Below are 21,825 nucleotides of genomic sequence, written 5' to 3' on the forward strand. Positions count from 1 at the left end.
ATAACGTAATTAATCTGTCCAATTAAAGGTAGAAGTTTGATATGTCTAGTTGTCGGTTTAAATTCCTCTAATTTGATATATTTGTGTATAAAAATGACGTTTATACATTATATAATATATAAACGTATAAGCGTATTATTTTTAATCTTATTGATGTTTATACATTTCTGGATGTGTGTGTTTTACAGGGAATGAAAAAGACTGTCAACTGTGACCTTTGGAAGTTTTTGAATTTGGAAGGGTGAAATATTGAAAATAAATATATTTTAACGTATGTAAAACTGATTAAGGTTTAACATTCAAATTAATTCGGAAGATGATGGCGTGGGTATAAAATTGAGACCAATTTTTTGACAGTGATTTAGGCGGGAAACAGGGATTTGTGTAGACTTCAAAAGTTACAGACGCGTTATATGCCATTAATGTTTAATGAAGTTTTACATCAGTGTTGCCATGGAAATAAAGAGGTGGTGCGTGTGGGGAATTCTCCCGGAAATGTTGGTAAAATTTTATTTTGAACGAAGCATATCTTTAGAAGATTCTAAACTCGTCCATGTGTTTATAGTGTTTTTATAGTCAAATTTAGATGATATATTTCGTATTATATTGTAATGAACTCAATTTTATATGGTATACTTATTATTATATTGTAAATAACTCAATTTTATTCCTATATATGTGAGCCTGGGGTTGAGCTTTCTAGATTCGATAAGTAGTTCTAAGCTTAAGTGTCAAGAATCGCCAAAAGGCGAATAAAAAAAACTTTTTTCGGACAGGGTGTTTCAAATTTGTTAATAGATAAGATGATAACGATATATAAGTATTACTTGCATGGTACATGCTTACCGGGATCCAATGGCACCAATGTGATGGTGGTACTGACAGCTGTCAGTCTCCCTCAAAACTGTTAAAGGTGTATAGATATACCACCATTGAAGCTTATAGCTATATGTGTAGACATTTTTAAAATAATATACATATATGGCATACTTGATATCCGAATAAAGTTTAATTGATTCAAACGTAAACGCTATTTTTTTATTTCATTATGTGTAAAGAGTTTTCATTTAAAAAAAAATCCATATGTAAAAAACAAAGGTTGCGTTCCTATAAATAAATAAACTATTTGGCCAATACTGTGTTTTATTTTTTATAAAATAAATAACATATTTTAAAGACATACATACTATATGTTACGTATTGTATTTAATTAAAGATAATTATTTATGTAACAATCTTAATTACAAAACAAAATATTGTAAGAGTGTTACTTTAAGATATAGATATTAAGATATTGATATCATGGTACAACATAATTTTATTTCGCCATCCCGAACTACTGCAATTACAATATTCATGAAAAATTAATTTAAGTTTTTTTTTTTAATTAATTTATTTTGTTATAAGTTACTAATGTGATAAATGTAAAGAAAGTTATTTGTTAATTAACTGCTGTTAGTTATTTGTACGGTGTATTTATATAAGTTGTATGTATCACTCTCGAAATTAATAAATAACGTTTTTCTTTATTAGTTAAGTTAAGAATCAAAGTAAAACAATACAGTAATGTAAGATAATGTTATAACAATTTTCCCGGTTCCAGCGTATCCAGACGAGAGCTTAAATTTCCCGCCAATTTTTTCTTTTTTTTTTTAATTTTGCACGCTTCAAAAATCGTAGCGACAACATAAATTATATCACTCCATTAGTTAATTATAATATTTATTGCTTATTTCTGAAATGAAATGTAGTTAATATTTAGTATTCTAGTGTAATAGAATTGTTTTAGTAAAATAAATATACTAATATATTGTGCCGTCTTAAAGAGTCGCCCTCTTTATATTAATTATAAAAAAAAATTTATATCTCATGTGTAAGTGTAGTGACTGCTGACGGTCCTTAATAAATAAATAAATAATACATAATTTCGTGCATGTCTACGATATACCCGATCGAAAACTATCCACGATTATAGATCGTATAAAAAAAATCTTTATGTCGAAAATATAAATCAGCAAACTCTGTATGATAGAGATATTTTGACATTAAATCCGTAAAATGAAATGACAGTTCAACAGGCGGCATGTTTGACGTTTACGGGTGATGTTATCTAGATGATTGGCAAACACGTTTTTAAAAGCGTTAAATGATATATGAAAAAAAAATTAAAAACCTTATTTGTTAAATTATATTTTTTTTAACCGAGCAAAGCCGGGTTTTCATCCAGTATAACAATAATATGGAACTCTATTTACATATTATGAAAATCGAGCGTGTCAACATTTTATACGTACGATGACGTCATACCAACCATACTTTCGGACATCGTAAAAAGAGTTATTAATTATTACATGAATTTAAGCAACAAAATTACTTACCGATGGTAATACCTCAATTGACTCAATTTAACTTAGAAGAGTTTTAGTTAATAATGGCTCAATTACATGATCACAATTCAGTACCGGATTTAAAGGTCTCGAGGCCACAAAGGAGTTGAGACCTTGGAGCAACAATTTCCGTCAATCAGGTTTGGCAATAATATATTTAATCTTTGTATCGGCGACTATAATTTGTCTATATCCAGATTTCTAAACATATATTACATAAAAATTCTTAACTCGTCGGAACCTCTATTGTAGGGCCTCTCCAAAATTCGGCCATGCTCAAATAAATAGTTATAATAACAGACGCAATGAAATATTTGTTATATTCTTACCAAATGATTACAAGGTAAACTATAACTCATTTAAACAACCTGATGGTAAGTGGTCAGTGGTCACCATAGAATTAGAATTCGATCGCCTTATTTTAATATACATATATTTCAAATAATAAACTAGAGGTCAGAAGTATTTTATATGGTTTGCAACTCAAATTAATGAATTATACGAAATATTGTTTCATAAATTTCCAAAATGGCGCCACTGTAGCTAGTAAGTACTACATGAAATGATGACCCAAAAGTGCTTATGCATGTGCATGATTGAACAACGTATATTTCGATTTTTTGGATAACGTTCATGTTTTTATTAATTGCAAGCTGTGCCCGCGACTTCGTGCGCGTTGTTTGAATTTAAGTTTTATTCTACATGTAATTCTAAAATAAAAGTAGCCTAAGTTACCTATTACCTAGTTCCTTATTACATCCGCTATCTGCCAGTGAAAGTCTCGTCGAAATCGGTTCAGCCGTTCCAGAGATTAGCCGGAACAAACAGACAGACAAAAATTGTAAAAAATGTTATTTTGGTATATGTACCGTGTATACATATGCATTTAGTAAAAATGGGTTATTTTAATATTACAAACAGACACTCCAATTTTATTATATGTGTAGATTAGTAATGCATAATTATAGTAATAGCATTTCGAAGGTGGATGTCTAGCTTTCTCAATTCAATTCAATTCTTAGTTTAATGGCTTTTAGTTAGCTTTCTCTAAATCCCTTTTACTCTATCAAGTAACGCGTCCTTTCAAATTTCACACGTTAACTCCAGCAACGCCCTCTGACTTTTACACTCCATAGTTTAATAATATAAGTCAATAGTTTTATTAAACGAATTTGAAAAAAAGAAATTATCAATATAGATGTATATTATATTTTATAATAAAATAAAAGTTTTATTCCGGAGGATTATATAATGATAACATCGTTTTAAATTGCGAAACGGAACGTAAATAGTAAAAGTCAACCATGACATGTTATCGTGACGTGTGATATCCCAACTTGTTTTTTGAAAACGTCCGCAAAACGAATAGCTTATAATAATTTTATCATTAGATTCGATAAGGTAATTTATCGTGACCGCATGACCACGTAGCTGAAAGGTAAACTAATTTTCTATACTTTTCGTCATGGTATTAAACCGTTGACCATTAAAGAACCTAAAATTAAAAAAATAAAATCCCCAAACTGTTATAAAGTTGTGTTAAAAATTTGTTCTATGTGTGGAATACGTGTCAAGTGGTTGTTGTGTTAATTACAGGTACCAAAATGCTTCGTCTGTTAATAGTAGCTGGGCTTTTACAATGTACAATTTCGCAACAGTATCAGCAGAAAGTTGCGCCCGGGGTACCCCCGCAGAATTACCAGGTAATTTATTAAATAATTTTATTTATGAGTTATTAAATTCAGGCGTGACATGATAAATAACCCTTTTTAAGGCTGTTTCATTTGTGCCATGACACTTTAAAAAACCTTTTTTATTTTTTAAATTAGCACAGACAGTTGTATAAAATTGCTTAAGCCTTTTCCTGTTTTTAATTTTCATCATAAATTTATAATTAATGTTCTAAATCATACTAAATGTATAATTATTTATAAATTGAAACACTAATCTAGTTGGAAACTGTTTAAGGTTTTACAACTAACATGAGAACATCAGAACATTCAAATTAGTTAGAGAGATAAATTATTTCTTATATGTACATATACTTATACAATAGTATTCCATCAATAGAATTTTAAACTAAATAATATTCTTTTGAACAATTTTTATTTATATTTAAAAATACCTTTTCATGGAAATCATTGTGATTTAGACCCTAAACAGGCAGCGTGCTTTTTAATGAAAAAGATGTGTTGTGCAACTCCCGGTTGGAACGAAGTTCCTGTCTCTATATATTAAGTATTGTATAAGAAATAAATTAAAAATGTTAGAGAATTTGATTATAGAATATAATAGAGGTATATATAATTGTATAAAGTGTTATATAAACTTATTTATTGGTTTCATTCATGAGACTTTTTCCAGTTTCTCGGTTGAATTCTCAAGCATTTTAAATTTATTTAAGAGAGTAATGTGACAATGCTTACATCTAAATATATAAAGATCTGTGTTTGTTGGAAATATATAATATAATAATAATGATGTAATTAGACATCGTTTATTATATTATATTTGTCTCGGTATATTTGAAAATAAATTAATTAAATTTTCTTTTATAACCAACGTCTTAAAGATAGGTCGTTATAAATCAAAGAACCATTAAATTACTCGGGTATCTATGCAGTTGTTTAGTGCCAAAAAATTTAAATGTGTATGGTTACGATGGGTATTGAAATTTATTAATTTGATTTGTATATATGGGTTCCATTGATTTCGACAGAACGGCCAGATCATTGAGCATTTTTCAATGAAAAATCACCAGAACGAAATCAGGCCAATCAATTTCGACTCCACGTTTCTTTCCAGTCTTCATTTCCATATATGGCGCATAACTTTTTTAATTTTGTGCGTGCGATGCGTTCTCGCCTTTTCGGAAGTAATACAATAAAATATTTTAATTGGGATAAAAACAAAACTGAAGCACCAATAGATATATATTTTTTACTAAAGTAAAGGTAGAAGTCAAAATAATACGAAAAAAATGTAGGTCAGATGTTTTGACCACGTTAAGAAAACAAAAGAAAGCGTAAAGTCTACCTACCCACAATACCGGCAATCACTTAGTTGTGAACTCAATATAATGTCTATGGTATTTATGTATGTGTGTCGTAGTCGTAGTTATACAATATAATTACATTCGGCCGAGTCGATGTAGAAAAAGTTGGTTTTCTATGTTGTCTTGGGTCTGGGTGTTTGTACCGTCGTTACTTCTGATCTTCTATAACACGAGTGCTTTAGCTACTTACATTGGGATCAGAGTGATTTATGTGATGTTGTCCAATATTTATTATTTATTTATTTATTGTATAGTTGAAAATATCTGAGCGACAGACGGCTGAGTTTCTTTTGTTGATACTTTTTTTTACTTTTGAAAGAGACTAACTACTGAGTTTCTTGCCGGTTCTTCTCGGTAGAATCTACATTCCGAACAGGTGGTAGCGTTATTTTAAATAGTTTGTTAAATGACGATTCAAAAGTGCTTGTAAAAGCCTACTTGAATACTGTATATTTTGATTTTGTTTTTGATTCTGTCCGAAGTATGATAGTTACGATTAAAGATTACTCAAGATGTCTGTACAATCATGTTTATAATACAAATTCCTGACGTGACAGAAAGATAAGTTAAACAACTCCGTTTAAAAAAAAAAAAGAAACCTTGGTATTAAAGATATTATTAATCCTTTAATCACAGATAACATATACATAACTGATTATTTAATGTTCTAGAACTATCAACAGCCACCCCCTCCTCAACCGATGCAGCAACAGGTAAGATTTATCACTACATATCATAAAACAAAGTCGCTTCCCTCTGTCTGTCTGTTCATATGTATGCTTAGATCTTTAAAATTACACAGTGAATTTTGATGCGGTTTTATTAATAGATAGATTGATTCAAGAGGAAGGTTTATATGTATAATACATGCACAATATAGTAGAGAAACACTGGTAATTTTAGAGGTTTCTAAAGTGATGTCGTAAATGAACACATTTGTTGCGCTTACATTGCAAACGCTGGCTGAACCCTACGAGATAGATCGAAATAATGTACTACAGTGTTATAAACCTTAAAAAGGTATACAAATAGCGGTTTGTATTGTCTAATGACAAAAAAGCTGTGAACGTTGTATATAAAGTCTTAGTATCAGTATTGCGCCTATACATATTTGATAATCTTCCCATTAACTACCTAACTACTAACGAAAAGTCGTTTCTCATCGTTTTTTTTTTCTTTACCACAGTTTACATAGCGTGTACAAGGTTAGGTCACTTTAGGTTTTTGATACTTAATGTCTATCTTAAATAAATGTACTATGGTCTATCTTAAACTCAAAACAGTTCTTGACTATATCTTTATTTATATTTATCCATTTTAAATTTACTTCCAAAGTTTCGATAATAGTTTCGTCGACGTTTGCATACGGTACAGAGAACGTTTTTTGGGCAATGGTATTCGCATATGTAATAAGATACCGGGATATGTAATCAATTTACCATTTACTTAATTTAAAAACTTTTTTAAGACTAAATTAATAAATTAATCTTATTATTCATCATTCATTGTAAATTTTTGAATAGAGCAACTAGTTTCTCGTCGTTTCGTCTGGCTGGTGGCTGCTTTCCGAAACGGTGGTTGTGTTTAAATATCGACGATTCAAAAACGCTTCATTGTGAAGTTTACTTGAATAAAATTTATTAGTTTTTTTTTTGTTCTAAACGGCATTCTTTCGCAAGTTCATAATGAATATCACAGATGAATCGACCTCTCGACCAATGATATCGCGTCAATTCGACGTCAAATGTTGTTTAATTGGCCTTTGTACTCATGTAGTCCAAATAGACTAGAAGCTACTCTTTACTTATGACAAACGCCTAAAACGCGAGCGCAACCACAGATAACAGCTAGTATTATCTATATCCTTTCTCAATCATAAACTAATCAACGTAAAAAGTTTTTTTTTAAAGCAAAACTTTATAAATTTTATTATTAATTTGAGTGTTATCTTTCTAGCCACCCCCACCACAACAGCAACAATATCAACAGCCGCCACCGCAGCAACAGTACCAGCAGCCTCCCCAGCAGCAGTATCAACAGCAGGTGCCCGTGCAACAGATGCCGGTTCAGAATTCCCATGGACACGGACACGGTGGTCATGGTGAGGGAAATCTCTGTAGATGTAGAGTATGAAACAAAGTCGCTTCCAGCTCTGTACGCTTGGATCTTTTAAACTACGCGACGCATTTTGATGCGGGTTTCGTCAATAAACAGAGCGATTCAAGAGGGAGGTTTATATGTATAATACACGCGTATTATAGTAGAGATAAGCCAGGAATTTCGATTTTCTTATAGGAAAAAAAAATAACTTTTTTTTTTTTCTTCAATCTAAAATTTGTTTTAGATTGCTTGTTTAAATTCCAAATTGAAAACGTACGTGACAAAGTCTAAAATAAATGTCATCATCCCATTCTTTACATATTTGTCGGATGGTTTGGTAATTCGAGAGTTCACGAAAACGTAAGGGGTATTGTGAGATCAAGAACAATTAGACAATCGTGAAAACATCCCTGTTTCACACAAAACAGACTGTCTGTCTGCATCCAGATGGTCCGGTCGGTACTCTAGTATGTTTTTAAGGAAGCGCGAAGGTTCTGTTCTCATTAACGATCTAATTGTACGATTTCTTTTTTTTTTGTCTAATTTACAGTGTCTTTGTCGATGTATCAAGTCATAATAAGTTACAGCCTGAAAATCTCGCTGCAGGGCTAAGGCCTGACGTAACTGTAATGCACCAGCGATCCGTCTTCGTTCGGGTGCAATTTTTAGTAAAGAAAATTATATGATATAATTAAAATGACCTTATAACAATCGGAAATTGAGCTTTCTATCAGTGAAAACAAGTTTAGAATTGGATCTCATTAGTTCCTGAGATTATGCCCGACAAAACAAAACGTAATTACCTCTTCATTAGCATTAGCAGCCCGTTAATGTCCCACTGCTGGGATAAAGGCCTCCTCTCCCTTTGAGGAGAAGGTTTGGAGCAAATTCCACCACGCTGCTCGAATGCGGGTTGGCGGAATACACATGTGGCAGAATTTCGTTGAAATTAGACACATGCAGGTTTCCTCACGATGTTTTCCTTCACCGCCGAGCACGAGATGAATTATAAAAACAAATTAAGCACATGAAATTTCAGTGGTGCCTGCCTGGGCCATCTCGGCTCTTCATAATATTAGATTAAAACGATAGATGTAACTATATGCAGTTTCTTTATGGACATTATCTTTTCAGATCCACAACTTCTGAACGCGGCTAACATCGCCCAGGAACGAGAGTGAGTAGTTTGTTGATTATTAATAATTTAAACGTCTACATAAATGTTTAATTTAAATCATTTGTACAATTATATTTTGGGTTGTCTTGAAGAGATCGCTAATTAAACGTAAGTCCGCCCTTTGTACAGCACATCAAGTATTTGTTTATATTTTTTTGTCTTTTGTGTAATCACTATCCTGAGATTTCTGTGTTTTATGTTCGTGGTGTAAAATAAAGTGTAATAACAACAATTAACAATGTTCGGGGGGTAGTGATTAAGAATTTTCTGTCTCTTTCAACTACAAGAAGGTTAACATTTAAATGATTTTGACTCCGAATGGGCAATTGTATGGACAAAATCTCGGTGATTTAGTCGTTGTAAGAAATATTAACCATTCCTTACATCGGCACTGCGCAATCAACCTTGCGAACTAAGATGTTATGTCCCTTGTGCATGTGATTATACTGGCTCACTTTGGCGGTAGAATATTTGATGAGTGGGTGGTACCTACCCAGACGGGCTTACACAAAGCCCTACAACTGAAACCTCTAAAACCTCTAGAAACCTCTAAAATTATCAGTGTTTCTCTAAGTATCATTATTTGGCGTCGGTATTTGTATGTATTTGTGAGAAAGAAAGTGGCATCGGTAACCGAGAAGCTATCTGGAAACCGGCTGTCATGGTACGGGCATGTTATGCGGAGGAATGAGGACCATGTTGTGAGGAAGGTCTTGAGAATGGATGTAGAGGGATATAGAGGTAGGGGACGACCAAAGAAACGATGGATGGATTGTGTGAAAGACGATATGGTTAGAAAGAATGTTACTTGTGAGATGACGTCCGACAGAGAAGTACGGAAGAAGAAGACATGCTGCGCCGACCCCAAGTGAAATTGGGATAAGGGCTGGCGGATGATGATGATTGTGTGAAAGACAGGCTTGTAGGTTTTACTTATGTTTTCTCTGTCTGACATCCCGTGACCTCTATCTCTCTTTCTCTTTCTTAATTAGTTATTCGCTCAATTCCAGACATATTCAAGAGCACATGGAAGTACCAATCGACACATCAAAGATGACCGAACAGGAATTACAGTTTCATTATTTCAAAATGCACGACGCCGACAATAATAACAAATTAGACGGATGTGAGCTGATTAAAAGTTTAATACATTGGCACGGTAAGTCGATACCTTCATCAAACGAAAAAAAAAAAAAAAAAAAATTGGCGGCAAATTTTTGCGTCAAAATGACATTAAGTTATAATTAATTGTTTTGTCATTCGGTTTAATATTTAATTGCAAGATTTAATATATAATAGTATCTTACAAATACAATCAGATTTTTGGGTTGAATTCAAAATTTTATCCAACAATAATTCCTTAAAAAATAAAATTTTTGCTTATTTTTTTGTTTTAGAATCAGAAACATAATAGTTAGTTAAGTTCTGATTGGATTTATTAATTTGTTAACATTTAAATAATCTGTTGGTTTTATCACACACGAAATTAATTTTTAATCTATAATTAAATTGTTTATGTGACTTAACAATTAATTATAAAGTTAAATGGGATTCAAGGAATCACACGACACAGTTTTGGAATACGGTGAATAAATTCGCGTAAAATATATTTGTTACGTGTGTAAAATTATGTTTCGAAGCTTTGTGGGTTAATGTGTTTTTGGGGGTTGTTTTTTTGTTAGTATTTTTTATATATACAGGAGAATCCGTTTATTATGACTCCGCCTATATTGATCAACCGTTTATTGTGACGTACTTACACTATGAAGTTTGGTTCTCATATAAAATTCTTTATAAAAAAGTCGGATATAATGACTTTCCTTATAGCGACAGTTCGCTTATTATGACACATTTTTAATAAATTGTGTCCGGTTATAGTGGCCGACATGATTCTTTACACCTTCGGTAATGTTCCCGGCGACGTTCGGCACGTGGCTCATTGTTTTTAATCTGAGTGAGTAATTGTCACTCAAAGGTCGTCTGCAGATTTGTTCCTAGCAATATTGGAAATGATAATTTAACTGTTATGTCTTCTATACACAACAGTATTAGAGACTTATTACAAAAAAAAAATTAAAAAGCAGACAAAAATTACAGATTACTTACATTAAAATATGAAAAATATAGTACATACATACATGTTTCGTATGTCGTGTATATATATATATATATATATATATATTTACCAAACGCTTTGTGTGACGTTCGGTTATTATGACGTGTTTGTCAATTCCCTTCGGTGTCATTATAAACGGATTCCACTGTATATGTATTTTGGACGTGTATTTATAGTCATTTGATTTCTATGTGCCGCTGTCATTCATCAGAGCAAGGTCATAATCAAAATCAGCAGCAACAGCAACAGCAGCAGGGCTCCCCGCCGGTAGGGGAGAAAATATTCAAGGATGACGAGCTAATAAATTTAATAGATCCAATATTAAATATGGACGATCACAATCGTGACGGTTTCATTGATTATCCGGAATTCATTAGAGCTCAACAGAAGAATCAGAATAAGGAGAATAATTAATTTGCCGCGTTTTTTTGACGGTTGGATTTTTTTCGTGTATGGCAACATTGATTTGTTTTTTTTTTTTTTTGATACAAAGGCTAATGTATTACATTTTATGGATACGTATGTAGTTGTACATATATTATTGATTGGTTGTCTTTTTAATACATATATTAAATTTAAAAAATAAATAAATTGTTCGTGGGATACCAGTTTGGAACGAAGTTGCTTGCTTTATATATTATATATTAAAAAACAGATACGTTGAAATAAATCAACGATGAGAATAAAAATCCCGTGTGAATTAAAACAATAAAAAAATAGCTTGAATAATGTTATATTAAACCAAATGTAAAAAGAAAGGAAGGGAAAGAGAGGGCAAGGTCACCGTAACGATTCTGTACTAGTTTGCTATACTGTAAGCGGCGTTAAAGAACTTCGTTCCAAAAAATGTTTTAAAATATCGAATTAAAAATCGTCCACGAATTTCACACTGAAATGTCACGAATTATATAAAGGCAAAAAAAAACCTGAAAATCTCCAATAGTTTTATTAGGAACACTCGTCAAGGAACTTCGCAACTTTGACGGATCTATAATTTTAATTTACTCTATTCGACTCGGCTTGTATAAGCACTTGTGAATCGTGATTTGACAAGAGTTGTATTAAACGTAAAACAAATGACGGTTCGGAATGTACATTCGAGTTTGACCGGTAAGAAACTCAATAGTATTTTTCTAACATTTGAAACAACGTTGACTATCGATAGTTGACCTCGAAAACTATTCAGGATATCGATAGTACTATCGATAGTATCGCTATATCTCTGTAAGCAATACAATTGGTAGTAGCGATACAATAGTATATCGATAGTATCGATAGTTTAGGTTAAAAGTAATGATTTTTGCAATACTGTCGATAGTGTCAATAGTATTGACACGTGACAATACTATCGATAGACTATCGATACTATCGCTAATAACTTAACTATCGATATGCAACATTAATTTGAAATACAACGCTATGTCAAACTTGACACATTATACGACTCTGATTTGAGTTCGTTAGAGCCGTTTATTCCAATTTAAATGTCAATTAATATATATTTAATAAGATCAAACATTCCATTGAATATATTAGCAAATAAATTTTATTTTAAGGTATTTCATAAATTACATTTCTCCCGTTTTTTTATATCAATATAATTTAGGTAATCTTTTATCGGGTTTCCGCGAGATGTTTGCCTTCACCGAGCATGAGGGTAATTAAAAAAATAAACACGTGATTATTTAGTAGTGTTTGCCTGAATTTGAATCTAACCTAACACTGGTCCATCTCGGTTCTCTAGCTAAAGTAAAGTAACTATATATTACCTCGTTAGTCATAAAATTGCGTGCAGCGTGGTGCTAAATTTATTAAGCATTTTAATCCCGTTTCACTGTTAAACGCAATCGAATCGAAATAAAATCGTTACTGAAAAGCTTTATTAAGTAAATCAACGATCTAGTTCGATTCGTTAGTATTTTTTTTAACTGAATGTCTATAAATTCTTTTGTAGGCTGTGGCATTCGTCAAATGCTAAAGTTTAAATTTCGTTCCATTTGAAAGAGCGCTTTGAGCGGTTATGTCAAAATGAAGATCTTTGACGTTTTGTATTCGTAAAATCAGTATTGCCATACATAAAAATCGTTAGTTTCGAACTCGGATAATGTTAAGACTTATTTTTTTTTTATTAGATGTATATTTTGTTCGGACGTGCTTCCAAACTTTTTGATCGAATATTGTTTAGTATTTATTTTACTTAATCTATGAGTTTTTCTCTTTTATTCGAATTTATCTTTTGATTTATTTTAGTGTTTTCTTTTTTTAAATTTCGTATTATTTGGAATCTCTTCTTTAAAAAAAAAATATCTTGATTTTTTTATTCTTATTCTATAATCATTTCAAAAATGTTCACAATTATGTTCTATTCCAACTAGTGCCACAAAATATTTGTAAAAAAAAATATGTAAATAATTTTATAACTGTTTAAGACTTCAATATTTTTTCTTGATATAAAATATTTAATAAAAAATAATATTCAATGGGAAAGTGAATATATAATATAAAAATACTTGCATTTTTATTATATAAGTAATAACTGCCCCCTGTCATAGGGAAGACATATATATAACTTTCTTTATCCTAACTTTATTATTGGTAATGTCTTAAGGTTCATATTGCTTTAAAAATAAAGAAGATCGGGAATCTGACACCTCAACTCGGTAAAGCAATATCGACATTAAAGAATTTGGAAAATTGGTTCTGTTACATACTTCCGTCCCTTTTTACGAAATCGCCTTCACGGTTTGCGGAAGCGAGAGGGAAGATGTTACAAAAAAATTACGATTATTAAAAATTATAGCGTTTATTGAAACAAAGACTAAAATCAGTTTTTTTTTTGGACTAATGTCTCGTTTAATCAGTTTTACTACATGCCTGCACATACATATATGTATATATATCATAATATGTTGTGAATGTTATAATCATAGACACACATTGCATTTTAAGAAATTACTTGGCAATATCTGTGATTTTTAAAGGATACTCGATTTAATAGTTTATTTAAGAAATATCCCTTCTTTAAATTCCGTCACAAAATGTCGTTTATTTTTCAAACATTTAAATGTCAAACTCGATACGATTAATTGTCAAATGATTGCTTTATTATGTTATGCGTGCAATGTTTTGTCTGTGGTTTTAAGGTTGTGTCGTCTAAGTATGGAATGTTGTTGATAATAATAAATTTGTACATTGATTTGTCGTTTTATTGCTTTTTTGATTGCTTAAGTTTAAGGATGTAACGTCTTGGTTAATTTAAAAAATTGATAATTTAAAAAAAAAAACGCTCAATAAGGCATTTTGTATATCTACCAATAGAAAAGCTTATCGATCACGCGTCTTTATTGGAGCTGTGTCATTGGTTGTTCATTTCCCGCCAAATCATAGGAACTGACATTAGTTAGAAAAAACATTATATTTTTGTCTGCCTTGTCAAGTGGTGAGCTTATGACGCTGTAGGACCAGTGATCTTGCCTTGGGGTCAGACTGGGTCGGATTGGTTAAAAGTTATCGGACAAAAATTCCGTCGAAAACTTCTCATTGGCAGTCCGGTATATGTTTGTTCGTAAATACGTTGTTCCTGCGCCTTAACTCTTACCGGTCTTGTTAGAATTGCTGTCTAATCGAATTATTATTATCAAGGAATAGCATGCGCGGTCCGAGACCTACGACAAATACCTAAGAATAAACTTACGAAAAACAAATCAAGTAATTTATTTGAATATTATCCGGACAATAAATTTTATAACCCCTCCTTATTATCTGCTACACAATAATTCATAAGATATACATGCAGCGACCGAAACTTGACGCCTGTCGTATTATTATAGCAAAGTTGTGAGTATATTTATTGCTATGATACAATGAAAAGTAAATAAAAATAAATACGCGTGCGTCTCGGGACGCCCGACTGAAGTGATAACTTAAACCAATCTAAGTTTAACTATTTGATATTGAAATCTTTAATGTTAACATGATAATGTAGGGAAAGGTTATTTATTACTAAAATCTTTTATTGATTATAAAAAATATTTTATTATTAGTTACAATAATTCTTGAATATGTACATTAGAATTTTGTGTATGTAAATTAGAGACCATCCATTTATTACGTAAGACTATTTTCGCTAGTTTTTGACCCCCTCCCCTCTTATACAAGAAAAAATAAGAACTGGCCGACACCCTCCCTCCCTGTTTAACATTTATTACGTAAGAGTCTAAAATGAATACACGTTTGGTTTATTTTACTGTTAATTTTTCAAAGTAACAACTTTTTGAAATGTGTTTATGTATTTGTAATTTCAAAGTTTCTAAAGGTACGCATCCGATCGAACCTCAGCAAACGCGCGGTTTGCCGCGTTTTTTTCATATAATTACGTAAGGACTATCGGCACTCCTTCCCACCCCCTTGTAAGAAAACATAAGATGTGGTCCACCCCCCTCCACCCCTAAATCATCTTATGTAATAAATGAATGGCCCCTTATCAATATCATTATTGCCTGCCTACCGCTGCGTATGCGTATGAGAAAGGGAAGCCCAACAGACTGGCGCCGTAACGCGTTGCGTAACGGAGCGGTGTACGCGATTTTTGTTATTTGTTACATGTGATGTGAATTTTTATTAAAAAAAAACCCTTTAATAACTGGTATTTTTATTATATTGAATTATAAACCACATTAAATACAGTGTGTCGTGAAGAAAACCCTAATTTATAACTGGGGTAAGTTAATTTTAAATTAACATATTTACATAAGTAATTCTAGTTGTAACGTAGTTTAATTATGTAGTAATTTGGTTCAAAATGGATTCTGTTAGGTAAGTACTACGCACTCATCAAAAATTCTTCCGTCAAACAGCAATTAGCGGTGTTGTGTTACGGTTTGAAAGATGCAATAGCAGCCTGTAATTTTTCCCACTGCTGGGCTAAGGCCTCCTCTCCCTTTGAGGAGAAGGTTTGGAGCATATTGGTGGAATAATCATGTGGCAGAATTTTGTTAAAATTAGACACATGCAGGTTTCCTCACGATGTTTTCCTTCACCGAGCACGAGATGAATTATAAACACAAATTAAGCACATGAAAATTCAGTGGTGCCTGCCTGGGTTTGAACCCGAAATCATCGGTTAAGTTTAACCGTATTCAGTTTTATTCAAGCGTCAGCAACTATATGAACTACACTAGTGACGTAAGTTACGTCTGTTACCCGACTACACAGAATTATTAAGTATGTTGGGGATAAATTTAGATTGTACAGACAAGGCGTGTGTATTTATGTACACGCGTGAGTAGTGGACATTTTGTTTTCAAGACCTATATGAAATATCTCCCACTTCTCAGGGCCGGATTTAGGGGAGGGCAACCGGAGCAACTGCCCCCCACAAGAGAGGTTCCGATGGATGTGATAATGTTAAGATATAAATATACAGTTAAATTATACTAATAGTAATTTTATAGTGCTGCTGTTTTAAAAGTTACTAATACAAAGATTAAATTACAAACAAACTTTATTGTCAGAAATGAAATTCTTAAAATTAATATACTTATAAAAAGGAACTAGGGGCTCCACTTTTACTTGGTGGTAGGGCTTTGTGTAAGCCCATCTGGGTAGCTACCACCCACTCATCAGATATTCTACCGCCAAACAACAGTATCTATAACTCTGTATTGTTGTGTTCCGGTTTGAAAGGTGAGTGAGCCAGTGTAACTACACGCACAAGGGACATAACATCTTATTTCTCGAGGTTGGTTGGTGATGTAAGGAATGGTTAATATTTCTTACAACGCCATTGTCTATGGGCGGTAGTGACCAATTACCGTCAGGTGACCGAAAAAAAAACAGTCGACCTCCAAATCCGGTCCTGTCACTTCTCCATAGTGTAATGCTTCTATTGAACAATGATTTGGACCTTATTTTGACTTTGATTTCATTGAAAGTAATTTATTAATGCATACTTTGATTATTTATCCATATAGATAGAGCATCGGACTGGAAATAAATAAAACAAACGAACCAACTTTATTATCTCGGTGTGCGTGACAGTAACGCTTGACATACTTCAAACTACTTTACTAGTGTGCGTGTACTGTACTGTACCGTTGGTCGCTATTTCTTTAGACAGATTATAAGTTTTGACAGTCTATCTAGTCTTTATTTAAATGGAAGTAGGAATAAAGATAAACAAAATTGATTTACGTATTACATGAAATTTGCTAATAACTCAGCTATAAACACTACTAAGAGTTTGTGATTAATATATATTTATTTATAATACAACACTGTTACACTTAACTACAAACAGTTTCGTTGACGTTCAAAACGTCATTTTTTCGCAAAATGGCGGTAATCAAGCTCTCGACCAATGGCTTCGCGTCATTTTGCTGTCAAATATTGTTTATTTGACTTTCCTGCTCTTATGGTTGGAATGGAGTTTAGATATACAAATAATCAAAGTACGCATACGAAAGGAGCAACATTTATTTATGTATATTATAGATTAGTTTAATTTAGATTTAAACTTTAACATTAATAATTAAAATAATTACTAATGTTAGAAAAACTTTTTTTTTAAATTTCTTACAGATCAAGTGGACGCGAATCGTTCAGTTTACACGGACGGACAAATCGAAGCTGTTTTAGAAAAGGCGCTCAAACACGCGGACATTAATAACGACGGATATATTGATTATTTAGAATACAGAATAAGTATGATTAAAGGAAAAAAGAAGTGATTTTAATATCGTTTTTTTTTTTAAATTATTTTCAAGTAAAGAAAACTTAAACAAGAAAAAAATATTCGTCCGATCAACATTTTTTTGTTTATAATTAATGTCATCTGGATGAAAAGATGTTTCTTAAATAATTTGCATAATAAATTTATTTTCTCATATTCTTGTTTCTTTAACGCGTTTTCTTTTAATAGGCTATTCGAATGGTTTTTAAAATGCGTTTTATATTATTTAGTAGAGTATAAGGAGCCCAGTAAAAGTTGTCTTTTTTATTCTGGTACATATTTGCTGAAAAATTCCATATCTAAATAGCCCGCGAAAGCTACTTTGACAATATGGCGCTGTAATGGATTCGGTGACGTTACTTGCCTGTATTGTAATCTGCGGTACATATAGTAGGCAAACGAGGTTAATAAGCGAGTGACATCATCATAAGCCCGATCAATCGGGAGCGTTTTGTGTCACGTGACAAACGTTTAAAAAATGCATTTTTATTTATGGATTTTTGAGTAAATTAATTATTGTTTTCAACTTTCGTTGATAAATAACCATTTTTAAACTCATAATTTATACTGATTACAATAATTGACACTTTATTTTTCGCATTGTCAAATAGCCTACTGAATATGAGAAACACCCTAATACATATATAACCTCTTTTGTTTTTACGAGATAGTGTGTAAAATTAGTACATTTTTCTGTAACTATTTATCTGCAATGAAGCATATAAAATATTCTGTGCTAGTTAAATCAGAACTCAATTGTAATTTTGTTGCGTTGATATTACTAAGAATGAGCCACAATGGCAACTTTTGTAGTATGGCTCATTATTATATTGTTAACAGTAGAGATTTTTATACTTTATAACACTTTTCCCTATCTTGCTTTTTAAGTTTTAAATCTTTACATTAACAACACAAAAGAGAGCTTTTTTAATTATTTTTATAAATAATATAACTTTGTGAGTAATATTTATTCCGGATCATCGATCACTTGGAACAATAACGAAGATTCGACTACGTTTTTACGTAGCTTGGCAATCCTTAAGGCAAAATTTGTTTTATAACGACATTTTAAATTAATGATGTCTTATTCACTGATTACGAGCACTGAGGAAACATCAAGTGCTCAAGAAGGTGCACTCATTCTTATAATCCGATAGGACGGACAAAGTTCGGGTGCAGAATCAACGGCTTTACGTCCTTTTCGAAGCACGAGATTGTTTTATGACTCCACCTGATAGTATGTGGAAGTGCAATCCAAACGCGAAGACGACTAGTACAGTCAGCTAGATTGAGCTGCACTAGTTGCTCTCGCCATGCCATCGTCAAAAATGAAACGTAAATGATGAATGATTTGACGTATGATGTACTTCTTTTTTTCTCTTCCCTTCTCGTGTGTTGTGTGACTGCGCCGCGCTTTTGAAATTAGCTTGTGTAACGGACTTATCCTTCTCCTGTAATATCACACATCCCTTTGGCTGTGTTCTTCGAGTGTATGAAGACCAAGGGAGCGCTCCCAAGAAGAACGTGTCTTCATAAGTCAGAGCCCAGTTTTGAGGTAACAACTCCCCTTTTTCCTTAACTACACTCCACTTTTCTCTCGCGCGTACAGATAGTCAATTTCCAAAGTACTCCTATGATTTTCTCGACAGTGAACCATAATTTTACAACGTGATGTGTAAATCGAAATACAAACGCATAAATAGGTACTACCAATGCTTTTGGATTGAAGGGTGCTTTGAAGCGTGGGTTGGATGGATTTTTTTTGGGTGAGTCTAAAGGTGTGTTCTGTAATTTTTATATTGAATTTCTTGTAAAGTTTTATGGGTGTGTTTGCTTTCGTAAGTGATTTCAGCTTCTCTTTTTAATTATAAGATTTTGTCTTTAGCCCGTTAATTCTTCTGCTATTATTATTTTTTTATTTAAGTCTCTTTAATTCTTTAGTAATAAATAATAAGAGAGTATGTATATATTATTTTTTTCGTACAGTCTTTGTTTTTACATTTACATAACATTAACAGCCTGTAATATTCCCACTGCTGGGCTAAGGCCCCCTCTCCCTTTGAGGAGAAGCTTTGGAGCATATTCCACCACGCTGCTCCAATGCGGGTTGATGGATACACATGTAGCAGAATTTCGTTTTTTAAAAAACATGCAGATTTCCTCACGACATTTTCCTTCACCACCGAGCACGAGATGAATTATAAACGCAAATTAAGCACATGCAAATTCAGTGGTACTTGCCTAGGTTTGAACCCGCAATCATCGGTTAAGATGCACGCATTCTAACCACTGGGCCATCTCGGCTCTTTGTGTTGTCTTTGTTTAGGATTTTTTAAAAGTTCGTCTTCCCATTTTTCAAAGGGTTAAGAAATTTTAACCATTCCTTACATCGCCAATGCGCAACAAAATTTGGTATCTGAGATGTTATGTCCCATGTGCCTGTACAACACTAGCTGCCTCAAACTGGAAGACAACAATACTGTATACACTACTACCTAGGCAGTCTTGCAAAAATACCACCAGGCAGTGAATTTCTACTGATTTGTGTTAACTGACGTTGTGTCATGCAATATAACAATAATGAATTTCGCAGAACCAAACGGCGAAGAAAAACAAGTAATCCTTCAATATAAGGATGAAGATCTGTCCGAAATAGTCGAAGGTGCATTAAAACAGGCGGATAAGAACAATGACGGCTATATAGACTATGCTGAATTCAGATCAGTTACGGTGTAGGTGGAAACGACCAAATTCTGAAAAGAAAACCCCAAATATCAACTGCGACCCGTTTTACGTCAGTATAATCTGGAAAATTAACACGTGATTTTGATGGCCGAATCATTTAAATTATTTTTACAGTCCATACTAACGGGAGGAATTAACAAAATAACTTTGAGGTAAACTGGCTCAATATCATTGTTTGAGATCTTGGATAATCTATTGTTTGAATTATTATTTGTAGTCGGCTCGGCAAAATGTAATTAAGGGTAGTCGATATTTGAAAATATGGGGTAGTTATCTAGTCAGGGTTATGTTAATAAACTATAGACATATTCATTATATATTTTTATATTTACATTAAGAAATATTACATAAAACAATTTTCATATATGGCAACAATAACATTAAATTATCCGTTCGAATGACGTAACCGACAGATATTATATTTATTTGTTTTTTTTTTATTGTATTACAAAAATCATACAATATATGTTTTTGAAAAAAATATCATAGTTTTATTTACAGGAATAACATCTTAAAAGCTAAAACAAATGTTCAAACTTAATTTTAAGGAGGAATTTTAACTAATCTTGTTTGCAATCGAATTGTGATGATTAATACATAAAATTCAATTTATGACACACATTATTTGACAATTTTAATTAACTAATATGAGAACTTACTTTTTAATTATTATCTATGCCTACAAAATAGTCAAAGGCACAACTGCTCAATGCCTTTTTCATCGCAGTCAAATTTTTTTTTACCGCGTCACAAGCTTTAGTGTTCGTAAGTAATATGAAAATTTATAAATGTATTTCGTTGTAGCTTAACGTTAATTTTCAACAATAATTATGATTGAATTTCGATCACTGAGCGAACACTGGTAATAAAAAAAAATGACATGATCCAAAATAAAAATGAATAAAGTATAGTTATTTTGACATAAAAATTCAAATGGAATAATTTTCGTTTTTTTTAAGGCATTACTTGGCGGACGAGCATATGGGCCACCTGATGGTAAGTGGTCACCACCGCCCATAGACAAAGGCGCTGTAAGAAATATTAATCATTCCTTACAACACCTATGCGCCACCAACTTTGGGAACTAAGATGCTAAGTCCCTTGTGCCTATTTACAATGGCTCACTCACCCTTCCAACCGGAACACAATAATACAGAGTACTGTTATTTGGCGGTAGAATATCTGATGAGTGGGTGGTACCTACCCAGATGGGCTTGCACAAAGCCCTACCACCAAGTAAATTTTCGTTCAACATAATATTCATTTAAAGTACATCTTCCATCACAATTGCCTTTTATTCTAAGTAAACCATCGTCCGTTTAGATATAAAAGTAATGTTTCGTACTCTTCGAATTGCAGTTCAAATTAATCACGAGTATTTGAAAAGTAAGCTTCTGACAGAATTTTAGAGATTAAAGAGAGTATTTTGGCTCACGGTGTATTTAAGATAAAACAGTCATGAATAATTAAACTTCCATACATATTGGAATTTAATGCTTGTTTGCTATATTTATT

The 21,825-nt window shown here is 32.3% G+C and overlaps 1 protein-coding gene across 1 annotated transcript; it reads left to right on the top strand.

Annotated features, from left to right (window-relative positions):
• The first annotated feature begins 3,684 nt into the window (after positions 1 to 3,684).
• Positions 3,685 to 14,031, top strand: LOC125075297 (multiple coagulation factor deficiency protein 2 homolog). The gene is made up of 7 exons (XM_047687022.1): positions 3,685 to 3,825; positions 3,984 to 4,090; positions 6,114 to 6,155; positions 7,399 to 7,543; positions 8,677 to 8,719; positions 9,730 to 9,878; positions 11,047 to 14,031. The coding sequence occupies exons 2-7, from the start codon at positions 3,992 to 3,994 to the stop codon at positions 11,247 to 11,249; spliced, it is 681 nt and encodes a 226-aa protein (XP_047542978.1). The 5' UTR covers positions 3,685 to 3,825; positions 3,984 to 3,991; the 3' UTR covers positions 11,250 to 14,031.
• The last annotated feature ends 7,794 nt before the right edge of the window (positions 14,032 to 21,825 follow it).

This window comes from Vanessa atalanta, chromosome 30 (assembly GCF_905147765.1).
Source record: "Vanessa atalanta chromosome 30, ilVanAtal1.2, whole genome shotgun sequence".
In the NCBI taxonomy this organism is placed as follows: Eukaryota; Metazoa; Arthropoda; class Insecta; order Lepidoptera; family Nymphalidae; genus Vanessa; species Vanessa atalanta.